Raw genomic sequence first — 26,360 nt, 5'->3', positions numbered from 1 at the left:
CCTCAGAGGTTGTTTTCTAGAGTCAAGAGTCTCTCAAGGTTTTTCTCCCTCTCTGATGACTTCCCATTCAGTTTTCCCTTCCTTACCCTATGATGCTCTGTGCTGTTTCTTATATTTCACATATTGGTAATCGTCTTTCTCTGGCTGACTTATTTCACTCATTATAATAACTTCCAGTTCTATCCACATCAATGTAAATGCTAAGTATTCCTCCTTTCTGATAGTTGAGTAAAATCAAACTTCAAAACTGCCAAAAAATACAATAGACATAAATAAAAGCAAAGAGACAAGTGAGAAGTATTAAGAAAAATGGCAAATATTTACAAAGTAACACTCAGATTACATAATGAGCTCCTACAAATGAAGGACAAAAAAGATAGTAGAAAAAAGGTATTACAGGCAGTTTTAAGAAAAATAAATAACAGGGATCCCTGGGTGGCGCAGCGGTTTGGCACCTGCCTTTGGCCCAGGGTGCGATCCCGGAGACCCGGGTTCGAATCCCACATCGGGCTCCCAGTACATGGAGCCTGCTTCTCCCTCTGCCTGTGTCTCTGCCTCTAACTATCATAAATTAAAAAAAAAAAAAAAATTAAAAAAAAAGAAAAATAAATAACAAATATATAATAACTGTTCAATATCATCTCATAATCAAGAACTATAATATATAAAAACAAAAAAAAATTAAATACTGGAGACCATACCAGAAAAAAGTCCATATATATAGTTCATAAAAGTATACACTGACACTCCTCTTGGAAAAGTAATTTGGCAGTAACTATCAAGATTAAAAGTACCTTTAACCTAGCAATTGAAATTCTGTGACTCTTTCCTAAAAAAATTACAAAGCTAACCTTTAGAGTTTATTATTATAAGAGGATTTATACATATTCACTATATCAATTTTTTAATTCTCAGGAGAACACAATGGAGGTAGGCACTATTACAGTCTCTGTGATTGGTAGAATAATGTTCCCTTAAATAATAACCATGTACTAATCCTAGCACTTTTTTTTTTTAAGATTTTATTTATTTATTCATGAGAATACACAGAGAGGAGAGAGAGAAGCAGAGACACAGGCAGAGGGAGAAGCAGGCTCCATGCAGGGAGCCTGATGTGGGACTCCATCCAGGGACTCCAGGATCGCTCCCTGGGCTGCAGGCAGTGCTAAACTGCTGAGCCACGGGGGCTGCCCTAATCCTAACACTTTCAAATATATTATTTTACACTTCAAAGGGATTTTGTAGATGTGATTAAATTGAGAATCTTTTGAGGGAGGAGATCATCCTGGATTATCCAAATAGGCCCAATATAATCACAGGGCTCTTATAAAAGGAGAGGAGAGGGTCAGAGGAGACATGACAAAAGCCACAAAGATGCTGGACCCTGAGCCAAGGAATGTGAGCAGCCCCTAGAAGTTGGAAAAAGGAAATAAATCCCCTTCTACAGCCTTTGAGGGAATGTAGCCCTGATGACCCACTTTGAACCTCTGATCTCCAGAATTAAATGATCATAAACTTTTGTTGTTTGGAACTCACTAAATTTATGGTAATTTTTTATAGCAGCAACAGGAAATAATATAGTCCCATTTCCTAAGTAAGAAAATTAAGGTACAGAAAAGTAAATAACTACTGAAGAGCACACAGCTAATAAGGCTGGTCTAGGATTTAAACCCAGAGACCACACTTACAATGCCTAAGATACACTGCCTTCAAATGCATATATCAGGATGAATGTAGAATCACTCTTTTAAAAAATGCTGGAGACCTAAATTTAATGGGTATTGGCATAATATTTCTGAACAGTATATTCAAATACATACATGAAGATGCATCCAAACTTCTTAAAAACCCTCAAACTAACCATCCTTCATTAGAATAATAAAAGTTTAAAAAAAAAGTCACAGGAGAGACCAAAGAATACCATTTAAGAATTTAAAACCAGGGATCCCTGGGTGGCGCAGCAGTTCGGCGCCTGCCTTTGGCCCAGGGCGCGATCCTGGAGACCCGGGATCGAGTCCCACATCGGACTCCCGGTGCGTGGAGCCTGCTTCTCCCTCTGCCTGTATCTCTGTCTCTGTGACTATCATAAAATAAATAAATAAATAAATAAATAAATAAAGAAAGAAAGAAAGAAAGAAAGAAAGAAAGAAAGAAAGAAAGAAAGAAAGAAAGAATTTAAAAACAGTACATCATGATAATAAAGATCTCCAAATAGGTTTTTTATAACGAAAGTTTCAAAACAATGTATTTTTTCTAAATGTTCATATGAACACATATATATTTATGAATACAAAGAAATAGGATTGGAAGTCCAACAAAATGTTAAAAATAATTTGTATGGAATGGAGTGAGGTAGTGAGATACAAGGAACTTTCACATTGTATTCAATACTTTTATACATTATTTAAATGTCTTACAAGAATATTAGCGTATATTTTAAAACAGGCATTTTTAATGCAGGGAAATATGCATAAACTTCCTACAACATTTTTTGATTAAAAAAAAAAAAAAAGAAACCAATGGAGGTCTCTCCTGCACAAAGTTTAAAAGCCCTGCCCTACAGTGACACCAAATGGTGGCAGCTCAAAATACAGAACACAAACAGGACATTTGTTCAATTCAACCTTTCCTATAAATGTTTTAATCCCTTTGAAGAACAGGCAGGTTAACCTAATTTAATAATATGGAGACAAATACTCAAAAACTTTTGCACCAAGTTTCAAATGCAAATTTTTAGACATTTTTCCAAACTTTAGCTCATCTTCTGATCCCAATGAATATTCACTTATGTTACTTCTTATACAGTTAAACCACGATTGTGTGAAAACAGTGATTTTTACCTAATGGTTTACTGATTCAAAAAAACTGCAAATATAAAAATTGGTCTCACAACAAAAATCAAGTCCCACTCAATGGGAGCCAACCTTTGGTAAGAAGTCAGGATTTGCGGAGGATAAGTGAGGAGGTGTTAGAGCTAAAGATGGAAGGAAGGAACCCAAACAGAGAGACAGGCAGGTATATTTTCACTTCTTCACTTACTGATAGAAAATTAGGTTGAATAAAAGCACCAGGATAGGGCATACCAAATATAAAGCAATTTCTCAACAACAGAGAGTCCTGAACAGCCCTGGGAAAAGAATATTTCAAATTAAGCACATCAGTCAGTATTCAGTGTTTTTTGCCCAGAACCTAAACCAATAAATAAAATCAGCATGCAAACTGTCTCATTCAAGTCACACAAAAAGATTCAGAGACAGACCACCTCTCACAGCACTCCTTTAAAATACCATTTGAGGGGATCCCTGGGTGGCTCAGCAGTTTAGCGCCTGCCTTCGGCCCAGGGCCTGATCCTGGAGTCCCGGGATCAAGTCCCACGTCGGGCTCCCTGCATGGAGCCTGCTTCTCTCTCTGCTTGTGTCTCTGTGTGTGTGTGTGTATGTGTGTATGTGTGTGTGCATCTCATGAATAAATAAATAAAATCTTTAAAAAATAATAAAATAAAATAAATAAAATGCCATTTGACTAGAACCTTTCATCTCTCAGCATTAAATGACAACTTTTTCAGATTTTGGATGGGGTATTATTTTTCATATGTCAAAAACTCCCAGAAAACATAGGGCATAGAAGTGTACTATACCCAGCGACAAAAACAAATTAACAGTATCTTGAAACTATTAGGCCTTGAATTCATAGCACCAGAAGATCAATTCCAAAAGACCAGACCACCAACTACCACCAATGTCACCATCACAAACTAGACTACAGCGCATGGACAGGACCAGGTCTAGAACACCTAAGAACTTTCCTGCTCATACTGGCCAATGTCCAGGACATAAGGATTACAAAGAGAATTGGTACCTTAAGACTGAATTATTAAAAGTAACAGATGAGTGACTAAATCCTTCATAGCGTAAAAGTACCTATATTTAGTATTCATGAATTAAAAGGTCCTTTTTTTTAAAGGAATAATGATAGTACTTGCATTAAAACATTTTGCTTCCAATTTCAAGGGAGAAATAAAATGCACATGAAACACTTTATTACTGGAAACCTGGAAAGAATACAGACATAGCAAATGGTTTAATGATTGAAAGAAAGCTTCAAGGACATACAATTTAATGAATATTGGCATAGTATTTCTCAATAGTCTATTTATATACCACACTCTATATAGGCAATACAGTCCTAAAAAGTTCTATCTAAATAATACATGACAAAAGTAAAACATATTTCTAATTTACATGTTTTTCTAATTGGTCTTCAATTGACATTGGTTACTAGTATTTTGGATGTGTTACTTTTGCACACTGCCTTTCTATCAAAGAGAAAATAAAATAAACAAATACCAATGTCCTGGTGGAGATGCTTTTTGTTTATTGAATTTTACATAATTCTTTAGAGGAATTAAGGTTCATTATTTAATGCAAACAACTACAGTAAGTTTTAGCATATCAAATTTTGAGGTTTGTTGAAATGGAACACACCTTTCTGAGAAATCACATGTATCAAATTAGTAAATTTATATAACTGGATAAAAGAAAGAGTTAAACTGGTAAACAATGTAATTAGAGTTTTAACTGATATATACATACATATTTTTTTAGTTAGAGTGAGAGAGCGAGAGAGAGAGAGAGAGAGAGAGAGAGAGAGGAGAGGGGAAGGGAGGGAGAGAATCTTAAGCAGGCTTTACATCTAGCATAGAGCCTGATTCGGGGCTCAATCTCATGACCCAGAGATCATGACCTGAGCAGAGACCAAGAGTCAGATGCTTAATCAACTGAGCTATTGTTAAATGACTTTTGTTAAAATGAAAACAATATAGAAATTACTATCAGGGCAGCCCCAGTGGCGCAGTGGTTTAGTGCCACCTGCAGCCCGGGGCGTGATCCTGGAGACCCTGGATGGAGTCCCACGTCAGGCTCTCTGCATGGAGCCTACTTCTCCCTCTGCCTATGTCCCTGCCTCTCATTCTCTCTCTCTGTCTCTGTGAATAAAAAAATAAAATCTTAAAAAAAAAAAAAGAAAAGAAATCACTATCAGATTACAAAGCCTGAAGATGATATAGAACTAAAAGTATGTTTGTCTTGGGTGAAAATGAAAAGGCAAGTGTTGGCCTTATTTGGGGGTGCAAAGGCTATCCTAATCCTTGCCTATTCTTTGTCTCTGATACACTGATGGTTTTTAGGTAGAAATGATTCGTACTTTAAGCCGAAGTTTAATCAAGAAGTAAATGTTGTTCTACAAGATCAAAGTCGTGTAGGAATCTGTAGTTTATCTTTCCTCAAGGTAATAGCCCACCTTCAATACAAACATAATTTATTACTTTAAAACTGAAACGGTATAATGGGAATCATAGAAATACACATAATAATCAGTTACCTAAAACCACCAAATCACCTTACTTATATAATCTCGTAAATTGAAAATATATCATATCACTCTTTAAAGAAACTTAATATTGAGCTTTTAATCCAGCAAGAGCAAAAACTTGAGGCATTCCACACTGTTCTACAAGTTTTGTCCATCATGTTCCTTTGGTAATTCTCAAGTATTGTTTAGAACTTTAAGCAGGTTTCCTTTCTTTTTCTGGTGGGGGAGGTGTCTGAGAGGTAGAGGGAGACAGACTGGGAATGGTGAAAAGTTGGAATGCAAGAAGGTATAATTGAAGAACATTATCATTCAACCAAAACATTTATATATATTTCTATTTTAACATATCCTATATATTTATATTTATATATATTTTATATATATAGTGTGTGTGCTTGTATTACGGTATTTTTCCCCCTCAACTTTCTTTCTCATTTCTTCACCAAAGCAATTAGGTCTTAAAATGTTAGTACCACACAAACTAGAAATTATGAAAATGTGTTCAAGAATATTCACAAACATATGATAAAGCAGTGTTCATATTGTCCATAGCAGAAGTTTTTCAATAGCATTAATCTTTCTACATTAAATTCCAGTTGCAGTCAGGTATGACCTGGCATGGAATGTGTAGATTCAAGGTCAAGTTTCAGTTGACACCTCCTGAAATGGAAATGGTCCATCTCTGTCTTAAAATCAAAACTATAACCTCTAGCATTAGTATCTAGAAATATAATTGTTTTAGCTTTCTGACCCCTATGACAACACTGCTTGTAAATCATGGGTCTTCGATGCAAACTTCAGATTTTCAAAGGAGGGCATAACTTGGCTATCTTAAATACACCTAAAATAACTGCAAGTTCAAGCTCATTCTTCTGTGAAAATCACTAAAACATGCCAAGAGTTTTACATTTGTTCTGTGATGATGTGCAATGTAAAAGTTACTTGCTAAAAAGGCATTTTTCACATATGTATTTCAGATCTAATGTGAATGGGAAATATCTTAAAATTGTAATTTTGCATTTTGTAATCTTCATTCAAGTCAAAAAAGATGGGCAAAAATCAAATCTCTAAGTAGTTTGTAGTTAAAAATTTAATGCAAATTCTCCCTTACTCACTTATTCCCAGTGGAAGACATTACAGGTAGAGCATCAAACAGGGATCAAAATAAAGACAAAGTGATCAGGTAAAAGAATATAAAGCAAATAAGAAAATACAGAAGAAAAGAGAAAAAGAGGAGAAAAAAATGGAACCCTAGAGAACTGCGTAAGAAAAAGAATAACATTTTTGTAAAGAAAATAAGTTATAAAGTTTTATAATCAAAATTGTAAGACTATAAATAGGATAAATCTTAAAAAAAAAAAAAGGAAAAATCTTGCTTTTTTCAGCAAATGCCAACCACATGCAAAATATGGTAGGCAGAGAGCCCTGCAGTTACCCAACCCGAGTTTTCAAAATTATATCAAATAACAATTCTATCATACCCTGGTGATTGGTAATAGAACTGAAGATAAAAGAGAAAAAAAATAACCTTACATATAAAAAAGAAATGAAACACTAAAGTATTGTCAGGATGACTGAATGTAACCAACTTCAAAATGATAATTTAATGATAGGAAAAAAGAAAAGAAGAAAGCAAGCTTGATAAAATCTTAAGTTGCAGCACAGCTAATATATAACATTGATAAGTATTTTCACCCCTTTAGACCCCAACTTCTATAAAATTGGAGGCTGAAACAAGATGATTATCAAGGTATCTTAAAGATTTTTTTTAAACGTATTCATTTTTTCACCCTCATTTTCCAGAAAGAGACTATATTTCTAATTCCAGAGTCTAACATAGAAGATGAATGGAGGTAAGAGATTAGAACCAAAAACTGAAGCTACTCTTGTAATATGCTGGAATACGTAGTTCCAGAATAAATCATAAATATACTCTTCAGTCACAGCAGTGCAGTTTTCATCTTACCTTTTGACATGAAATAGAGAACACACGCAAAAATATCATGTTTATACTTTTAAAAAACTCTTTGGACTTCCTTTGAGGTTACAATTTCAACATATATATTTGAAATCAAGATAATTTCCCATAAACATCCTTAGGTTAAAAAAAAAAAAAGGCAGAATGGATATTAAAGATTTGTGAAACAATCCTGATGTGAAAAGGCCTGACAGTTCCTTTCCTGTGTGACAGAGTCTAAAACTCCCCGCCCAGGAAAGCTAACGCTGAGAGACAGTACTTACCACAACAGCAAACTGCTCGGGTTCACATAGGTTGTTATAGTCATTCTTGAACTGAGACAGTGAGCTTAATTGTTCTTGATCAGGAAGATGCTTTATTAGGTTCTAAAAATGAAAACCACAAGAAAATATCTTCACTATATACGCTTCCTAAATTCTAAAAAGATTTATTAATAAACTATGGTAAACAAACCACTGAAAAAGTCAATCTTTAGTTTTATTTCTAGGTAACTTCAGCCTTATACGACAGTCTCTGCATCTTGAAAGAGTCAATTTCCCTCATCTCTCTCCAGAGTTATATATTCATATCAAGCACTGCTGAATGTTTATTTGATTAACTATATAACTGAGAAAGAAAACTCAACCTACACCAAAGGAATAGCTTTCTCACCTGGGTAAATGTGATCAATTATATTTCAGCTTTAGGGAATTAAATGTCAGAAATTTCAGCAAAGTCAAACATTTTAACACTTCATTTGAGGGGATAAAAGAAATTATCATATTGGTACTAAAAGGAAAGAGAAAGAAATGAAATCCAGAGAGTTTTAATGAAAGTGCTTGCAAGATTTAATCAACACGATTACAGTTTTAATAATAAAAATTAAAATATTTCTAAAACAAAGACAAACTAACTTTTCTGATGGGAAAGAAAATCTGAAAAGGCACTGAAGACACAGGATGATGTACTTTGCAGATAAAAAGCTTATAAAGAAATCCTTTAGGAACCTAAGTGCCCATGGCCTTTTGCCTGTATCATCTGCAGTCCAGAAACCACAGGTTCTTGGTTATTCTGTCTTCTTTGTGCATGGCCTTTCCCAAGACATACATTTAGACAAGAGAAATACTCCCAATGGAGAAAGACCAAATAAACACACAACTTATCTTCCCTGTTAGAACTTAAATGATAACACAATCCTGCGGACAAAGTCTATACAGATCCACTGTATCCAATTATAATTGACTATAATAGTGTTATAACAAGTTAGTGTCCCTATATTAAAATTAAAAGAGTGGTTGGTGCTCACAACCCCAGATTATAGCATCAATATACTCTGTACAAACCCAAAGTCAAGTACAAGTTATAATTAAGCCTATACCATGCTATATATATCGGGAAAAACTCCCCCCCAAGTGTCATTAGTTAAAAATAATGTTAGAGAATGTTACATATCAAAGTATTTAGATCAAAGAACAAGTTTTGGACTCACTGTGTACCTTTGGACAAAAACTTGGTTGACTGGCCAAAAACAAACAAAAAAAAGTGGCAATTTAAGATCATCCATAAAAAAAGTATTTACTATTAATACTACCAACTGAATAAAAACAATACAGGTAGAAGATTTTTCCATATAAGAAAAATTTCTCTAATTAAAATTGCCTGAGGCCGAAAGACATGGTTATTTATGTTTCTTTCAACCATTCTAGCCGACAGCTGGATTATTTGAGTTATTTACTAATCAGGTCTCTGAATTTCTTCAGTATCCTTTTAGATAAATATCAAATCCCCTTAAATATTTGTAGTTAATATATAATTATCTTTTGTCATGAATTTATCAATTTTTCACTTCATCAGTTTTGCTTTGTGAAGTATTAAGACTATTATGATTTGTAAGAATACAGGCCAAACTTCCTTTGTCTTTCCCTTTATCAAAGGTACCATTCTTTCACCAATCCTAAGGTCCTATCAAACTAAACTCTTAGCAGTTGCCCACACACCCTCCAGCTTTTCCCTCACAGCACAGGGAATTCTTCGTTCCAGAATAACTGATCCTTGCTATGTAACTCATACAATCCTACTGCCCTTTCTATATCCATATTTCAACACCAAAGAACCCTCACCTCCACACATGCACACATGTAAGTACCCTCACCTTCACACATGGCACAGTACTCCTCTAAAACACCCTCTAATTCGGAAAAAAAAAAAAAAATCTTGATCTATCCATGTTTATCTTGTATTATAATTTTATATGTAAATGTCATCTTCCTTGCCGAACTATAGGTTCCAAAAAGGTAAAACCTATGTCTAATTGAGCCTGACATAATGCCCTGAACATGGTGGGTGTAATAAAATATTTGCTAATTGAATTAATTAACAAAAGACAAATGAAGGCAAGTGGGCAAGAATGAGGTAGAAAGCTGACATCAAAAATAACATACTACTGACATCTAGTTATATATGAATAAGTGATTAGATATGCCAAAATAAAATCATGAGTGTGAACAGAGCTTACCAAAATGATGATTATTATAAAATAATGTTTTCTTCATGTTCTGTTCAAAATCAGCAGTTCTTCATTTTATAATTAGGTACATATTTTTAAAATTAAAACAAGACTTCAAATAGCATGAAATTCTTATTTTTTAGTCAATATATAAATACCCAAACCAAGTCTTTAGATTTTAAATTTCTAAAACCAGTTTTATATTTAGTAGATGTGGTAGGCAGAATGACAACCTGAACCACATTCCCCCGCCCCAAGGTGTTCACACTTAATCCCAAGAATCTGTGGAAATATTAAGTTACATAGCAAAGGGAATCAAGGTTATTATCAGCTGACCTTCAAATAGGAAAATTTTCCTGGATTATCTGAACCACAATGGTTCTTAAAAGTGGAAGAGAGGGGCAGAATAATGGAGCGAGAAGGAGATGTGACTATAGTAAAAAGAAGAGGGAGGCAGCACTGCTCCAGAGTTGAAGAAAAGTTGTCCCAAACCAAGGAATGTGAGCATCCATGAAGAACCAGGAGAGACAAAGAAAAGGATCTTTCCCCCCTAAATTCTACAGAAAGGAACGCAAGCCTGCCAACACCTGACTTTAGCATGGTAAGACACGTGTCAGATTTCTGTTCAGTAGAAATGTGTTATTTTAAACTACTAGAGTTGTGGTAAATTATTACAGCTGCAATAGAAAACTAATATATTAAGAAACTGTATGGACCTGGATGATCTTTGGACATGAATTTTAAAAATCCACATTTTTCCCCATCTCTACACAACAAAATCCAAATGAACATCCAACACATTCATGTAATCAAGTTAAAAGCTACTCTGTAAATATTCAACAAATGCACTAGAAAAAATACAAACATGTATTAAGGAGAAAAATGTTCTTTAAGGAACTTGAAATCTACTCCCAACAACAAGGCACATTTACAATCCAACAGTAACAAAGACAAAGATCTCATAACAAGAAAGTGCTAGAGAATAAAGGTTTTAAGAGTTACTGGATCAGGTGTTTGGGAGTCCCATTGATTCACAGCAAAAAATCCTACTGGAATTACATTACAACCACATTCAGAAGACAAGGTAGGAGAGGCAAAACCAAAAACTGCTCAAGGTACCATCTACTGATGGATTAAATATCTAAAATAATTTTAAACATATGTTGACACTAATAATCTCTGGTTTCTTTTTATTGCTAAAAAAATTATTTTTCTAACTACCATACATTATAAAAATGAAAGACAGTCAACATATTATTCTCTCACTATATAATTTGTGGTTTGATACTCTGATTTTATATTTTATCAAGATATGCATTGATGCCTTATGTGGAATTCAGGAAGTAACTCTGGCACCATACTAGTATTCCTTATATGCCACTCTGGGTAAAAGCCATTAAAAAAATCTCGCAGCCTCCTGAATGAATTCAGAATGCTATGCTTACAGCTTCTAGCACTCCTACAAACATAAATGACTCGAGGAAGGGTTGTTTAAATAAAGGTAACTTTTAAATAAAGAGAACACTCCCTCTATCTTCTAGACCAAATCAAAATAGAGCTTTATAAGACAAAAGTCAAAGAAAAACATATTCTAAAAGATTTATACAAATAAATTTTAATTAACATATTACTAATTTTAACTGTAACCAAAACAAAAACATATATGTAAAATTAAACAATTTGCCTTTCAGAACAGTCATTTAAAATAATTGAAATGCAATTATTTTGATAGCATTATATTTGGTTTGCAGTTAAGAGAAGATGCAAAGTTTTATCTCCTGGCAAAGCAGAAGTTATGCTAAAACTAATTATGCAGCAATGATTTTCCAGTTGAATGATTTGGTTTAAGAATTTTGCTTCACTTACAGATTTCTATTTAATGAGAAGCTTGTGATGAAATATTGGAATTTAAGCTCTCTGCCAGTTTGTTTACCTGAATCATAGACTCTGCCAACTGTGTTTCATCCACTTCCAATATCATCGTTTTGATTTCCTCATATGGCACCCGAAAAGAGCTCAGGAAGATGGCTAAAAGGAGAAAAGAGAGGTTCATAATGAGTAAGAGAAGAATCTGAGATGTAGTTCTATATATAAAATAAAAAACAATTCATAAAATGAGAGACTTTAAACATTATATATAATTACTATGGGAGAAACGTTCATTAGCGCATTTTCTATTGTGGCTTTAGAACTAGTATTTAAGCAATGGTCCTATATTATTATGTTGGTTCCAAGGTTGATTTTTAATACTTCATTATTAGCCTATCATGGAATGGTGCCAACTTATATGTGATTAAAAAAACCCTGAAATATACTTGGTATGCCATAAAAATATCACATTGTAATAAAAAGAGCAATGAAACAGCAATATGTACAGCAATATGTACAAACATGTAATGTTTGTCTAAACATGTGTTATTAGCTTGTATAATATCTTCTAGCCCTACTAAGTAGTTAACAAAAAATATTTTAGGAAAACTGATAAGTAGTGCATTAATACTACTGCAAATTATAGTAGCATTTCCCCATTTAAAAATATTAGGGCAACCAGGGTGGCTTGGCGGTTTAGCGCCATCTTCAGCTCAGGATATGATCCTGGAGTCCTGGGATCGAGTCCCACATCAGGCTACCTGCATGGAGCCTGCTTCTCCCTCTGCCTGTGTCTCTGCCTCTCTCTCTCTGTCTCTTTCTCTCTCTCATGAATAAAATCTTTAAAAAATAATAATAAAAAATAAAAATATTAGACAATATGCCAGAAAAATAGCTTTTGCTTGTAATTAAAGTTTGAATATCCAATACTAGAAGATAAATTGTCCTGGATAACTACCCAAATGGATAATATGTTATTACTAAGAGTTTCAACATTATTTACATTTTTTAAATACCTCATATATCTAATATTAAAACACAATGATCTCAAAAGCTCTACTGAGGTAAATGTGTATTTTCACAGTATTAGATGTAACGCTTTTGCTGTTTCCTACCTTACTCTACTATTCTATCTCTTCTTCAGTGGCGTTATGTCACTTCCTGAACATACTCAGAATTTGCCACTAATTTATTTTATATGCTGAACTTAGGTCATTTTGTCTGTAGGTATTTTCATAGAAGGACAGTATTTTTTTTATAAGATTGAGAAAATATGATCTACTTCTTTCCTAAAGGCTGTAGGACCTGAGGATACCATGGATCATCTACAGATAAGCAACAAGGGTACCATTTGTATTCTCATCACCAGCTTCATTGACACATTTCTGAACTCAGTCATAAATATGAGATAATGGTACTAGAAATTATGGATCGGTATAATCCGCAGTATCCCAACAAGATAGAATAAATGACATAATTATTAATGCAACAGAGATTAATGAAATTATAACAGGATAACCCTATAGAAGACAATGAAAAAAGTACAAAAATATATTAACTATATGATCTCAAAGAAATCATCAATAAACAATTGATGGGACAAGAAATCTAAATCTGTATATCATGTACAAAACAAGTTGCATATGATTGTAGAATTAAATGTAAATATTAACACAAATGAATACTAAAAGAAATTTAACGTGCCAAATTGGCTCCGGTATGGTAAGAGAACATCTTTTTTTTTTTCTAAAGATTTTATTTATCCACGAGAGACAGAGAGAGAGAGAGAGAGAGAGAGAGGGAGAGAGAGAGGCAGAGACATATGCAGAGGGAGAAGCAGGCTCCATCCAGGGAGCCTGACATGGGACTCAATCCCGGGTCTACAGGATCAAGCCCTGGGCTGAAGGCGGCGCCAAACCGCTGAGCCACCGGGGTTGCCCCGGTAGGAGAACATCTTAATCGTATAAGTTGATGGAAAATCTGTGAAAAGATTGATATCTGATACCATAAAAGGGAAACACCATCAAAGCACCAAAACATTTAAAAAGCAAGGAAGCTGAGTAGATAAACCTGCCTTAAGATCGAAAGCATTTGTTTTTCCTTCATTTAGAATACCCAGGGATCTAAAAATAAAAATGAGCAAAATATATATAAACTTAATTAAAAGATTAAGAAAAAAAAAAAAAGACCAAAGGAAAAAAAAAGTAATAATATGTTAAACCTTAGGAGTAGGCAAATTGAAAAGGCAATTGTTAAAATACACCTGAATTGCAAATTTCCTAAGATTAAGCAGAAACTCTGAAATTATTAATTCCCTTTAGGAAGCAATAAATTTCACTCAAGAAACCTAGTCTGTGGATACAACACAGAAATATAGAAAGGATTACAACATTAAATACAAAGATCAAAGGATAAAGTTACTCTGAAGCATAATATAGTCATTGAGAGAAAAAAATTATACTTTTATATATTTTAGTTATTATGGAAGAGAAAAGCTCTTGAAATATCTCCTCCATCCTGAAAGGATATTTTTTATCTTAATCAAGAAATACCCTCAGTACAGCAAAAAGTATAGAGCTCCCAAATCACTCTCTCGTACAACTGAAACTAATTTTAATATTGTGCATCAACTATACTTCAAGAATAAAAAAATAAAACCTTGAAACACCTAAAAAACATACATATGTGCATGCACGTGTGTGTATATATCTTAAATGAATTACTGAGCTGCCCTGAAAGGAAGGAAAACAGAAATCCTGGGAGAAAAAAATATTTTAAAAAATGAAAGTTTGAAATAATGGCCAAGAAAGGAAGAAAAAGATTATTAAGAAGAAACAAGATTTGAGGGAGGAAAAAAACTTGGAAAAAATTATATGCATATATATATATATACACATATATGTGAATATATATATATTAAACTACTGACATTAAAAACAACATATGGATCAGACATCAGATAAAGAGAAAACTGAGAACATCAAAGACATAGGCAAAGAAGTGATCCAAAACACAAATTATAAAGAGATGGGAAAATACTAAGTGAAGAGACCTAGAAGAGGAATAAAGGTACCTTAAAAATGTCAACTTGGCGTTGCAACAGGCAATCACAAAAAGAACACAGTTGAAAGAAATCTGATTTGAAGAGAAAATGTTAGAATTTTCTAGAATTACAGAGAGACACACAAATCATCACAATAAGAATGCTCAACAAATCACAAGGAAAATTTTTTTAAAGCCACACTAGATCCTTGTAAAACACATGGCACTGGTAAGGCAGGGAAGCAGGAATATTCAAGCAGTGATTGTCGAGGAATAAATTTGTACAAACACAGAACAGTATAAACTTAGAGCAATAGTCACCTAATTTTTTCTGTTACAGCTACATAATATTTTAGGTTTTGTAAGCCATACAGTCTCTATCACAACGAGTCAACTTTGCTAGCATAGCACAGAAGCATCCATAGATAATATATGAATAAATGTCCTGGCTAAGTTCCAAAAGACTGTGTTTCAACAAACAGGCAAGGGCAAAATTTAGCATGTGGACTATAGTTTGCCACATCCTGCCTTAGTACCACCAAAGCTGGAAACAACCCAAGAGTCAACGAAGGAGTAAATGAATAGAGTATAGCATTCAAAGACACGGTATTATAACCACAATAAAAATGAATATACTACAGTTAGAGGCATTAATATGCTATAATTTTATTCATATACAATTCGAAGTCAGCCCAAACCAAACAACTTACTTAAGAATATGTACATGGTTGGTAAAACTATAAAGAAAAGAAATACTTAAACCAAGATTTAAGATAATGATACTTCACATAGTAAGGGAGATAAAATTGGAAAAGGTCCTATTAAGTCTCTAAAGTAGGAGTCACGTTCTATTTCTTTAGCTGTAGGTGTTTGATTTAGATTAAACTGTAGCATGCATTGTATATATTCACTCCTGTATAATATGCCATAACAATGCAATTAAAATAATTTTAAAAGAATAATATGAAAACAGAACACATGGGGTGGAAAAAGGTGACACTGACTGTGTGGTAAAGGATTCAGCTTGCTCGAGTGAGGTCCGGTTCCTGTGAGCTATTCTCAAAAGCCCCGGGGATGTCCTGTGTGATGAGAGTGTCTCTATTTACTGGAGATACCAGGTTACACCAGACAGTCTACACTAATAATGTGACCTATGGTGGGGGCTTTGGGTCACAGTATTAGCCTTACCACTCGAGGGTCTGAAAACTCAGGTCATATAACCAAGACCTAGTAAAAATGCTGGACACCAGGGCTTAAGTGAGCCTCCCTGGTTGGCAATAATCTGTGAGTATTATTATGCATCATTGCTGGGAGAAGCTAGAGCTCTCCATGGCTGAAAACTCCACCCTCAGAATTCTCCTAAACTCTGCTCCATGTACCTCTTTACTTGACTGATTTTAATCTGTACCATGTAAGTGTGAGTCAAATAGCTTTCTGTCAGTTCTGGGAAATCTTGTAACAAATTATCATACTTAAGAGTGGCCTTGGGGACCCCCAAACTTGCAACTGGTGCCCGAAGTGAAAATGATCTTGGAGATAAAAAAAAATTACAGATAAAAACCTTCTATGATGTCACACACTTTTGAAGTATACAAACCATAGGAATAAACAAAACTACACAACTTGCATAATCAATATAATAACATATAAAAAAATGAAATGTTTTAGAAGAGTTTATTTTGCAAATGGACATCATTTATTCCTTTACTTTCTTCTATATTTGCAATTCATCCATTGCTTTCAGGTATTAATGATTATATAGTTAAAATAACATGTACATCAAATACCAATATTTACAAAGACTAAACTATGTTATTGTTGTGTTTTTTTAACTATGTTGTTTTTATCGCTTATGAATAAGGTTTTAGGAAAACAGTTGCTCTAAGGGCAAAAAAAGTGACAGAATAGTTGAAAATGGCCTAATGCATAACACACAATTCAGAAGGCAAGCCTAGACCTTTAAAAAACAAATTAAAAGTTACTGAGAATGAGATACTCATTTAAAGCCTCCAAAAGACCCATTAAAGTGAATATTTTTACTAACATGCATCTTATCCTTCAAAATGTGATTATATAGATCCCAGTGGGGAGCTTTGAGTTCAGTGAAGAAGTGTAAAGTGTGCAGATTTTGGAACCAGTCACACATGTTTTCTTCAAGGGAACTTATAAATATTTAAACCTTTACATTAATTCATAGATTCCAGGGTTCTTCCCTTTATAGCTCTAATACTCCAAAAATCTGGTAAAGCATATGAACTTTGAACTTTATTTTTTTTTATTTATTATTTATGATAGTCACAGAGAGAGAGAGAGAGAGAGAGAGAGAGAGAGAGAGGCAGAGACATAGGCAGAGGGAGAAGCAGGCTCCATGCACCGGGAGCCCGACGTGGGATTCGATCCTGGATCTCCAGGATCGCGCCCTGGGTCAAAGGCAGGCACTAAACCCGCTGCGCCACCCAGGGTTCCCGCATATGAACTTTGTAAAACTCCTAAGACATCTCTCAAGCCTAGAGTGGCTGGAACTGTACCTTTTATGCTCAGCCGAGGGTCTCTGCCAAACCAATTATGAACTCAAATATGGGAGAACCTAATACACCCTTGAATAAATAGGTAAACAAAGGAGTAGATTTTAGATCCTTTCCCCAAAATTCTATCAAATATTTCAGTTAAGAGAAATCTCAGAGAAAGTATCTCAGGTTTCTAAGTGACAACAGAGTGTCTTGGCACTACCACAAGACTCTTTTCAGAATCCAGTATCTCAAAAGACTGAATTTCACAGACAAAAACCAGCTGTGAATCAGACTATAATTACGGTCAAGATTATAGGTTGCTAAAGCTTCTTAAAGCTTAAGTCATAATACTCGCTACAACCAAAGAGGGCAAGAAGAATCCAGAAATGGATTACATCATAATATGACATGGTATAAATTCTAGACTGTTCGGTCTTATACTTTAAAACATGTTTAACAAATAAATGAATATATATCCTCTAGCTAAAAGAAAAAGACAAACAATATCCTCTTTATAATATTATTTGTTATTTCCAAACAGGAATAGCATACTGTATTCCTACTGACCATTTTCAAAATAAGCAACCTTATTCAAGTCACTGAACTGCTATACCTACCCATAATATCAATGCTACCACCTATGTGATAGGCTTGTAATAAAGATTAAAGGGCCAAACATAGAACTAGAACAAAAAGGTAATCAATAATTATTAGCCATTACAATTAAATTTCAAATCCCATTTAGCACATGTTTTGTCACATAAATAATATCAACGTCAATTATTCAACTTTGAGATCGTTATTTATGCTAACCTATTATGGCTGATCCATCTGAAAAGAATTCTGTTAAAAATGGTATTTCTTGGGGGTACCCGCATGGCTCAGTTGATTAAGGGTCTGCCTTCAGTTCAGGTCATGATCTCAGGGTCCTGGGATCAAGCCCTGAGTCCAGGTGTCTGCTCAGCAAGAGTCTGGCTTGTCCCTCTTCCTCTGCCCTTCCTCCCTGCTCATGTGCGTGCACTCTTGCTTTCTCAAATGAATAAAATCTTGAAAGAAGAAAGGAAAGAAAGAAAAGGAAAGAAAGGAAAGGAGAAAGAGAGAGAAAAAAAAGAAAGGAAAAGAAAAGAAAAAAGAAAAAGAAGAGAGAAAGAGAGAAAGAGAGAAGGAGAAAGAGAGAAAGAGAGAATAGATTGATTTCTTCAGGACCTTAACCAGGCTGTTTAGAGTTAAGCCTAGGAATCAGTAATGCAAGTCATGGACACTTTTCAAGAAAAACTCTTTCAGATCACAGAGAACAGAACTTTTAGACGTTATCTATGTTAATAATGCTTTGAAGTCAACATTTCTTTAAAGGGAAAATTCCCTGAAACTATCTATATCATGTAACAGTCCCCCAAATCTCAGTAGTCTAAGCATGTACACGTACATATACAATATACAAATCATTTCTAATTCAGACTACATGTCTATTACACAACAGAAAGAGCTCTGATACTATCTTCACATCACGGTGATGGACACCATTTTGACTGCCATTCTGCGTGCAAGGGAAAGAGCACTGGAGTTTCTCACACCAGCAATAAATGCTTCCACGCAAAAGGTACCTCATCTCCACCTACGCTGTCCTTGGCCTAAACAAGTCACATGGCGACTTCTAATTTCAAGAATGTAGAGGATGTGCAATCAACTTTTACCCAGAAATAATAGAGTAGTATATTGGCCAAGCACATCGTTGTTTACACACTATCCATGGGGATCTTGGCATATCCAGACTGCAAAAAAGGGGTGGTCCTCTGTCATAGTAAGCATGAAAGGAAGGAGGTCTCAAAACTTCCATAGGAGTGTCAGCTCTTTTTTTTTTTTTTTAAGATTTTATTTATTTATTCATGAGAGACAGAGAGAGAGACAGAGAGAGAGAGAAGCAGAGAGAGAAGTAGGCTTCACGCAAGGAGCACGATGCGGGACTCGATCCTGGGACTCCAGGAGCATGCCCTGGGCCGAAGACAGGCACTAAACCGCTGAGCCATCCAGGGATCCCCAGCTCTGTCTTTTATACTTACTGACCCCAGCATAATTCCTTCTTCCATTGATAGCATGGATCTTTATCCTCTTACCAAAGAATTTTGTTCCCAATACTTGCTAAAGCTCTCTTGAGGCATGTAATAATTGAAAGGCAGACTAAAGAGCCATGTTAACTTTCCATGCCTCTAAATTCTCGACATTATATTCCTCTCACAAATTTAGAAAGTAATACATACATATGGTATTATCTCAGTTCCAAGCAAACTATCTTTGATGCATTTAAGTTGCAGTTGGAAATGAGTTAGAAGCAAAACTCTTTGCCCTCTTTTCCCAGAGTAATTCAGTCAGGGAGACAATTCAACACTAAGTATTTAGCTCCTCTAACAGTAATTAAATCTAAAATATTTCCAGTCATTACTTCTGAGGAAAGGCTTTGAACTGCTCAGATGGGATAATGGAATTCATTTTACTCATCATCCTAATTTCCATTAATATTCCAACCTCTTTTGTGTGTGATCAAGTATCAAAAATAATAGAGATTCAGAGGTATAAAAGAAATAATCCACTACCATTTTTTAAAATATGATGTTATCACCTAAATTTCTTAACTCATTATTTATATACTTAGACAAAGGGTAAGTTATAGACTTATTTTCATTTTAAACACTTTCCTTAGCAATTTTATTTTATTTTTTTTGCAATTTTATTTTCTAAAATGCATTAATTTTTTTGAAGAATTTAACCCATAGATTGCCTAAAGGAAAAGAATTATCTTTGAAGTTGTTATGCAAATAATAAAATATTAAAATAACGAAAAACAAGTCATAAAGAAAATCAAATAATTTATAGGAACCACCTCCAGTGTTTTGCTAATGTAATAGTACTGAAGTTTCATACGTACAAAGATTCTGGGCAATTTTAGAATCTAAAAATTTAAGCTCTTTAATTTTTTTCTTAATAGCTTTCTTTTCTTCAAAATCTTCTTCTTCTCTTCTCTCTGTAAAACCAAGGATAGATCCATGTCAGTAAAACATTCAGCAGTAAAAGGACAGGTCGTTAACTATTATCAAAGAATCTAAAAAGCTAGAATTCTTTTAAACATAGTTATAAAAAGAATAGATATCTCAAGACCTAAACTGTTTCAAATAGGCACTGGTGGTTTTATGCTAGAAAAACTAAGAGTAAATACTTGAAAGTCAAACAGGAAAAACAAAACCGATGTTCATTATAGAAACCAATACCATTGGGTCTAAGAATGAGTACACTTAGCACATTTGAGCAGTATACAGGACTCAATTATGTATGATTACATAAACGAATATATTTACACTTAGGGTAGGTTAAGAAGTTAGCTCTAAGAGGGCTAAGCAAACATATACACATGGCTATTTTATGTCTGATATACCATGCTTATTTAAAAATATAGTTCCTAATAAACTGGCAGAGTAGGTGGTTTATAATCTGTTATCCAAATCTTTGAAAACAGTCAAAATTTGATACTTAGCTTATTGTATCTGAGAGTTTTAAAATCAACAGATGTATCTAACCTCCCTATCCTTAGTAAAAAATAAGAGAATAAATGTATCATGCTAAACAACAATCTATGTATGACGTGTCCTTACAGCAAAGTATATGATAGTCAAGGTTAAGAGCTGGAACCAATAGTGATCCTATCATCTTCCCTCTCCTTTGTGTCCATGGATAGCAGCTGTGGTCAAAGCCATTCATCTTATAAAAATAGGATCTTGATAATAAAGAATAATGGAGCAAAGTGTTTAGTTACATATGTACAAATAAATCACTAATATTAGGGGAAATAGCTTCCAAAAGCATCTTCATATATATAAGATGGCACAATATAATTACATTATGTCAAAAAAAAGACCATCATAATCACGTTTTGGTACATAGTGTGAGACAGGGATCAACTTTTAAATTTTTCAAAATATTTATTAACTAATTACCTCTACCATTTTATTAATAGTCCTCTTTCCCAGCTGATTTTATATTACACTTTTATCCTTAATTGTTTTTCTGGGCTTCTAATTCTGTTCCATTATTCTAAGTACTGTTCCTGTGCCGCTATCATTTTGTCTTAAGCCTTGCATGATGTATCTTAATTGTATGTTCAAATTATTTTTGCTTCCCTTTCTAAATTTTCTTTTTCTCATGTATTTTTCCATGCAAACCTTAGAGTGATTCAAAAGTTCCAAAAATAAAATCCATTTGAATTGTATTTGACTCATGAGGCATTTGTAAATAGATTCAAGGAGATTTGATATGTTGACAATATTCAAAATTCCCAGCCATCAACATGACATGTGTTTACAGTTATTCAGATTAGCACAGTGTTCTTTGTAGGCAACCTGCACATTGTTAGAGTTAGGTGTCCTAAGTATATCTAAATTATACTCTTAAGTATGGGGATGGGGGGCAGAGAGACTGGTTAATTCTACCCTTCCCCACTATACTTTGTAACTAGTTACTGCTAGAATGTAGAAACTTTGTTGAATTTTGCATATGTGTCTTATAATCAGCAACTTTACTTATTCTCTCATTCAAATGAGTTTTAAGCACCAATTAAAAGGGACTGTGCTAGGCGATATAGACATAATACTAGTCAAAAGAGAGACATCCTAGCCCAACAGAATTTAAAGACCAACAACGGTGAACGCAAAGCAAATGTCAACTACAATATATAGATAAGTCTCCAATGTTTTGATAAGAACCACAGTAAATAAAGAACTCCATAACCCATACTTATGAGACAGTGTCTTCATGTAATAAGTGATACCTAATCAAAAGCTTAAAAGAGAAAAGGAGTTAGGCAGGAGAGAAGGGTTTGGGGTGGTAGGAGGATGGATCAGATAACAGAAAGACAGTGTTTGAAGGTCTAAAGATCTAAGAACTTGATGGGCACAGAAAGAAGTGAGAATAGTAAGAGCAGAGAATATTGAGTGCAAGTAAACGACACCAGAAACTAAGCAGGTGCCGCATCATGCAAGACCTTCTAAGCTAGGTTAAGAAGTCTGGATTTTATCCTCTAAGCAATGAGGAGCCACGGAGGTTTAAGTATGTGACAGACATCACAAAAGTTGCATTTTAGAAAAAACTCAGGCTCTTCGAAGTGAATTGAAAGAGTAGCAAAAGTAAAACAGTAGAAGGCCAAGACAGAGGGAGTCCTAAAAACTCAAAGGAGAATAAATGGTGCCCTCATCTGGAACAGGAGCCACTGGGATGAAAAGAAGGTCTGACTCCCAAAAGTAGAATCCTAGCCACATGTGTCTCCTGAATTCCAGATTGAATACCCAAGGGCCTACTCTCGGCATCTCTACTTGGATGTCTAATGGGAATCTTCAATTTAAATTGTCCAAAACCAGACACATACAACCCCTCCATACCTGCTCTTCCAGCAGTTTTCCTCATCTCAAAAATAATAAAAAAATCAATTAATTTAAAAAAACAGGGATGCTCTTGTTGCAACTGCTGAACTCAGCTTGAAGTCCTCCTGTTTTCTACTATTTCCCTCAAAATCATATCCAATCCATCACTCAATCCAGGCAATTCTAACTCCAAAATGATACCTAAGCTAAGCATTCCTCACCATTTCCCTGGCTACTACTTTTTCTCTGCTCGTGCTTACCATCCTTTCCCACCTGCATCACAACTCCTTCTAACACATCTCCCACTTCCTGGTTTGATCAACTGCAGTCTCTTCACCAAAGGGCAAAGAATACTATTCAACATTAACGGAAGAGTTTTCCTTTACTGCCTTACATGGAATAGCACCCCCCACTCAGTATCCCCTAACACCATCATTCTGCCCCTTTTGCTCCTCCAAAGCACCTACTCTTCATATACTTTAAACATGACATTTATCTTTCTCCCTCCACTATGAAATAAGGCTCTTAAATAAAGAAACTTTGTTCATCATTATATCTTAGTATCCCAGAGTAAGGCCTGGAACATACATGGCAGGTATTCAATAAATAGCTGTAGGGTGTATGTTTTTATGTATGAATCTGCAGACCAAAGGAGAAAGGCAATTCTCTACTTTTTTCAGAAAACGTATATTTTTCTTATCTTTATCTGCGAAGAAATAATTTTAAAAAAAGGCCAGAGTCTTTTTTTAATCAGTTCATTTCTCAATACCAATATCCTCTGACATTCTGAAATATGTTCCAGCCTGTCTAAAGAAAAAAGTCAAAGAAACTTAGTAACCTTTAATTTTAAGCCACATGCTCTGACCATCTCCTAGGCATTCCACTGAACACATTTGGTTGCACCGGTCACATAATTTTCATCACTAGTCATACTACTGCTCTCCTCATGATCATGATGAGAAAATGAATGCTTTGGGCAAGTAACTTCAGGGAATGAATCTGATAAAAGAGCAATCACAAGACTTTCTCTCCAAATCCTTTCCACTAGCTTTCAAATATATTAGGTGTCACATTAAAAAGGGAGTGGGGTGGTGACCAAGTGATTTTGACCACTTCAACCTTCAAATCAGAGGCTGACACAGTTTTAACTAATTCTCTGCCTTTTCATAGATGTAACAAATTAGAGGTTTACTGAGTTTAATGTATCAGCATGCCCATAGTACAATATTTACATTTTCTCCTCTCTTCCCTATTACCATATAGTCAAAGGATGGTTGGGAAAAGATGTAACTGAAATAGTGAGCAGAGGGGAACCTGGGTGGCTCAGTAGGTTAAGCATCTGCCTTTGGTGCAGGTCATGATCCTAGAATCCTGGGATGGAGCCACACATTGGGCTCCCTGCTCAGTGGGGAGCCTGCTTCTCCCTCTCCCCACTGTTCATGCTCTCTCTCACTTGTTCTCTCAAGTAGCACATAAAGTCTTTAAAAAAAAAAACAACAACATGTTTTCAAATAGTAAGAATATAGACAAAGGGATAAGCAGCAGTAAAGTTTTCTGTGAAAGACAAGAGGATTAACACACACACACACACACACACACACACACACACCCTAGAAATCAGATAATTTATTAGCCAAATAGACTGATTTGGCTTCAACATGGAAAACTAATAAAAAGTTAGATTGAAAAAAAAAATGAAGCTAGGTAATAGATTGCCTTAAATCAGTGTAATACCAACAGAAATGTTTATGCAAAGGTCCTGATAAAGCAGGATCCAAATGTTGCAGCAACATTGAAAATGCATTCAAGAGGAATAAGAGCAAATGAAGATGTTTAGTGGAAATGAAGTTCACATACAAAATCCTATTTCATTTACCCATGGTGATGTCATTTCTGTGAGATACTAGTCAGAACAGAGTGCAGGGTCCTGCAGGCAACTCGAGCTTGGCATCTCCAATCAAGTCCTCCATCCCAAGCCCTACTACTTAACTCACTGTGGCTTACATCCCTTATCTATGACCTGGGGACACCGGACCTCTAGGAGAACTTGTGAGAAGGAGATAGGACAATCATTACCTTCCTGTAACCTTCCCTCAGGCTCCATGGGCTCAGGGAAATCAGGGACAAGAACTGGAGTGCCTAACTACAGCTCACAAGCTGACAGAGGACATTTTGGACTCATCCCATCCACTGGTAGAGCTCTTCTTCTAAGGCAAATAAAATACACTTCTAAAAGACGAAATTTTCTCAAGTACAAGATGAAACTCTGAATCATAAAGTCAGACTATTAGTGCCATCTATACTTGTGATCTAGCTTTTTTTTGCCATTAGAGGTCTGTGTTTAATCTTATTTCCTAGAGATGTTGTGTAAGACGGCATTTTTCCAACAGAAGATTAATACTGTTCAAAAATGGTTCTGATCACTAACACAGCATATGCCGCATTTTATGAGGGTTTTATGTCAGAATGAAGTCAAAGATGACAAAACTTTCTATGTTGCCAAGAGCCATGAACTGAAAAAGTCTTTTTTAATTACATTTTCTCTTTATTCTTTTTCTATTTTCAAAGTTTCAAAAATAGCAGCAAAATTATATAAAGAATCTCCTTTCAAAATCTTTGCTTTCATACTAAATTTTCCATTAAAAATCATAATTCCATGGTACATGGTTATGCAGTTTATTCCAGTTCATTTTCCATTATATTCTAATCAGATTGATTAAAAATGTGACATTTTTCAGAAGTAAGATCCAACATATTCTATCATACATTATTTCACCATTGCAAAAATTCTAGAATATGCAATTCTAAATGTGTGAGTAGCTAGTAGCTAAGGCACAAAAGGTAATAGCACAGTTTTCTCTTTCCATAATGAATATTCTAAATCGAAGAATGCTACTAATAATTGTTTATTCTATTTTCATTGGTGCTTCCTGGTTAAATGTATCTCATGTCAGGATGTTTTTAAAATACTACACATTTCAATTTTTTTCTGGCATTCATTTGGCACAAATGCTATTAAATTTTACACGTTAGATGTTCACAATAAATTACCTTTGTTCATTAGATTACACCAGCCTTGAGAAGATAAAAGGAAGTGTACCAGATTAAATAAGCATTCTCTGTGACACTGAGAGAAGCCAATAAAATCAACTCAACTACAGAAATAAAGCAAACATATATCACACATTTAGGAAATGACAGCTGAGGCCGAGCACAATCTTCATATAAGGTAAAAGGCAGGGACAGGAAGACATCCATAAATTGGAGTTTCTTTGCATTAATTACGCTTGTTTTTCTTCTTGCTTTCTAACTGTTGAGGTTCTAAAAGGCTAACAAAGAGTATCGGGATTTTGTAGGGTCTACATTCTAGAAGAACTGTCCTTGAAGTCTAACCATTCTACTGATGAGGAAGCTTACGCACAGAGTTTATGAGTTTCTTGTCCACAGCCACACAAAGGGTGACATGGGTACTGATAGTCACACCACGGGCAAGAGCAGAGTCTGAGGCAGGGAATCCATATGAGAAAAGTGGTCTGCAACCCAGCATGTAAGAGAAAGGTAACTCCTCAAGCTTTGCATTTTCCCTTGCTGAACATGTTCAGCATTCAAGGTGAATGGATTTGGGGGTGGGGGTGGAGGGAGAGCAATGCTTGGTTTCTTGAGCACAAGGAGCAGGATTTAATGCTATGGAAAGAATGTAC

General features: G+C 34.8%; 1 protein-coding gene across 18 annotated transcripts in view; it reads right to left on the bottom strand.

Annotated features, from left to right (window-relative positions):
* Positions 1-26,360, bottom strand: part of DIAPH3 (diaphanous related formin 3) — a 508,438-nt gene that overhangs the window by 252,255 nt on the left and 229,823 nt on the right. For all 18 annotated transcript variants that reach the window (XR_012010017.1, XR_012010015.1, XR_012010016.1 and 15 more), the window contains 3 exons: positions 20,178-20,273; positions 11,767-11,861; positions 7,612-7,713 (listed from right to left, as the gene is read on the bottom strand). Coding sequence is in view for 14 of the 18 variants with exons in the window: in XM_072782860.1 (XP_072638961.1) it covers positions 7,612-7,713; positions 11,767-11,861; positions 20,178-20,273 (293 nt within the window). In the remaining 4 variants the exon portion in view is untranslated. The remainder of the gene's footprint in view (positions 1-7,611; positions 7,714-11,766; positions 11,862-20,177; positions 20,274-26,360) is intronic.

Source organism: Canis lupus, chromosome 17 (genome assembly GCF_048164855.1).
Source record: "Canis lupus baileyi chromosome 17, mCanLup2.hap1, whole genome shotgun sequence".
In the NCBI taxonomy this organism is placed as follows: Eukaryota; Metazoa; Chordata; class Mammalia; order Carnivora; family Canidae; genus Canis; species Canis lupus.
This window is presented reverse-complemented; position numbering and strand designations above follow the sequence as displayed.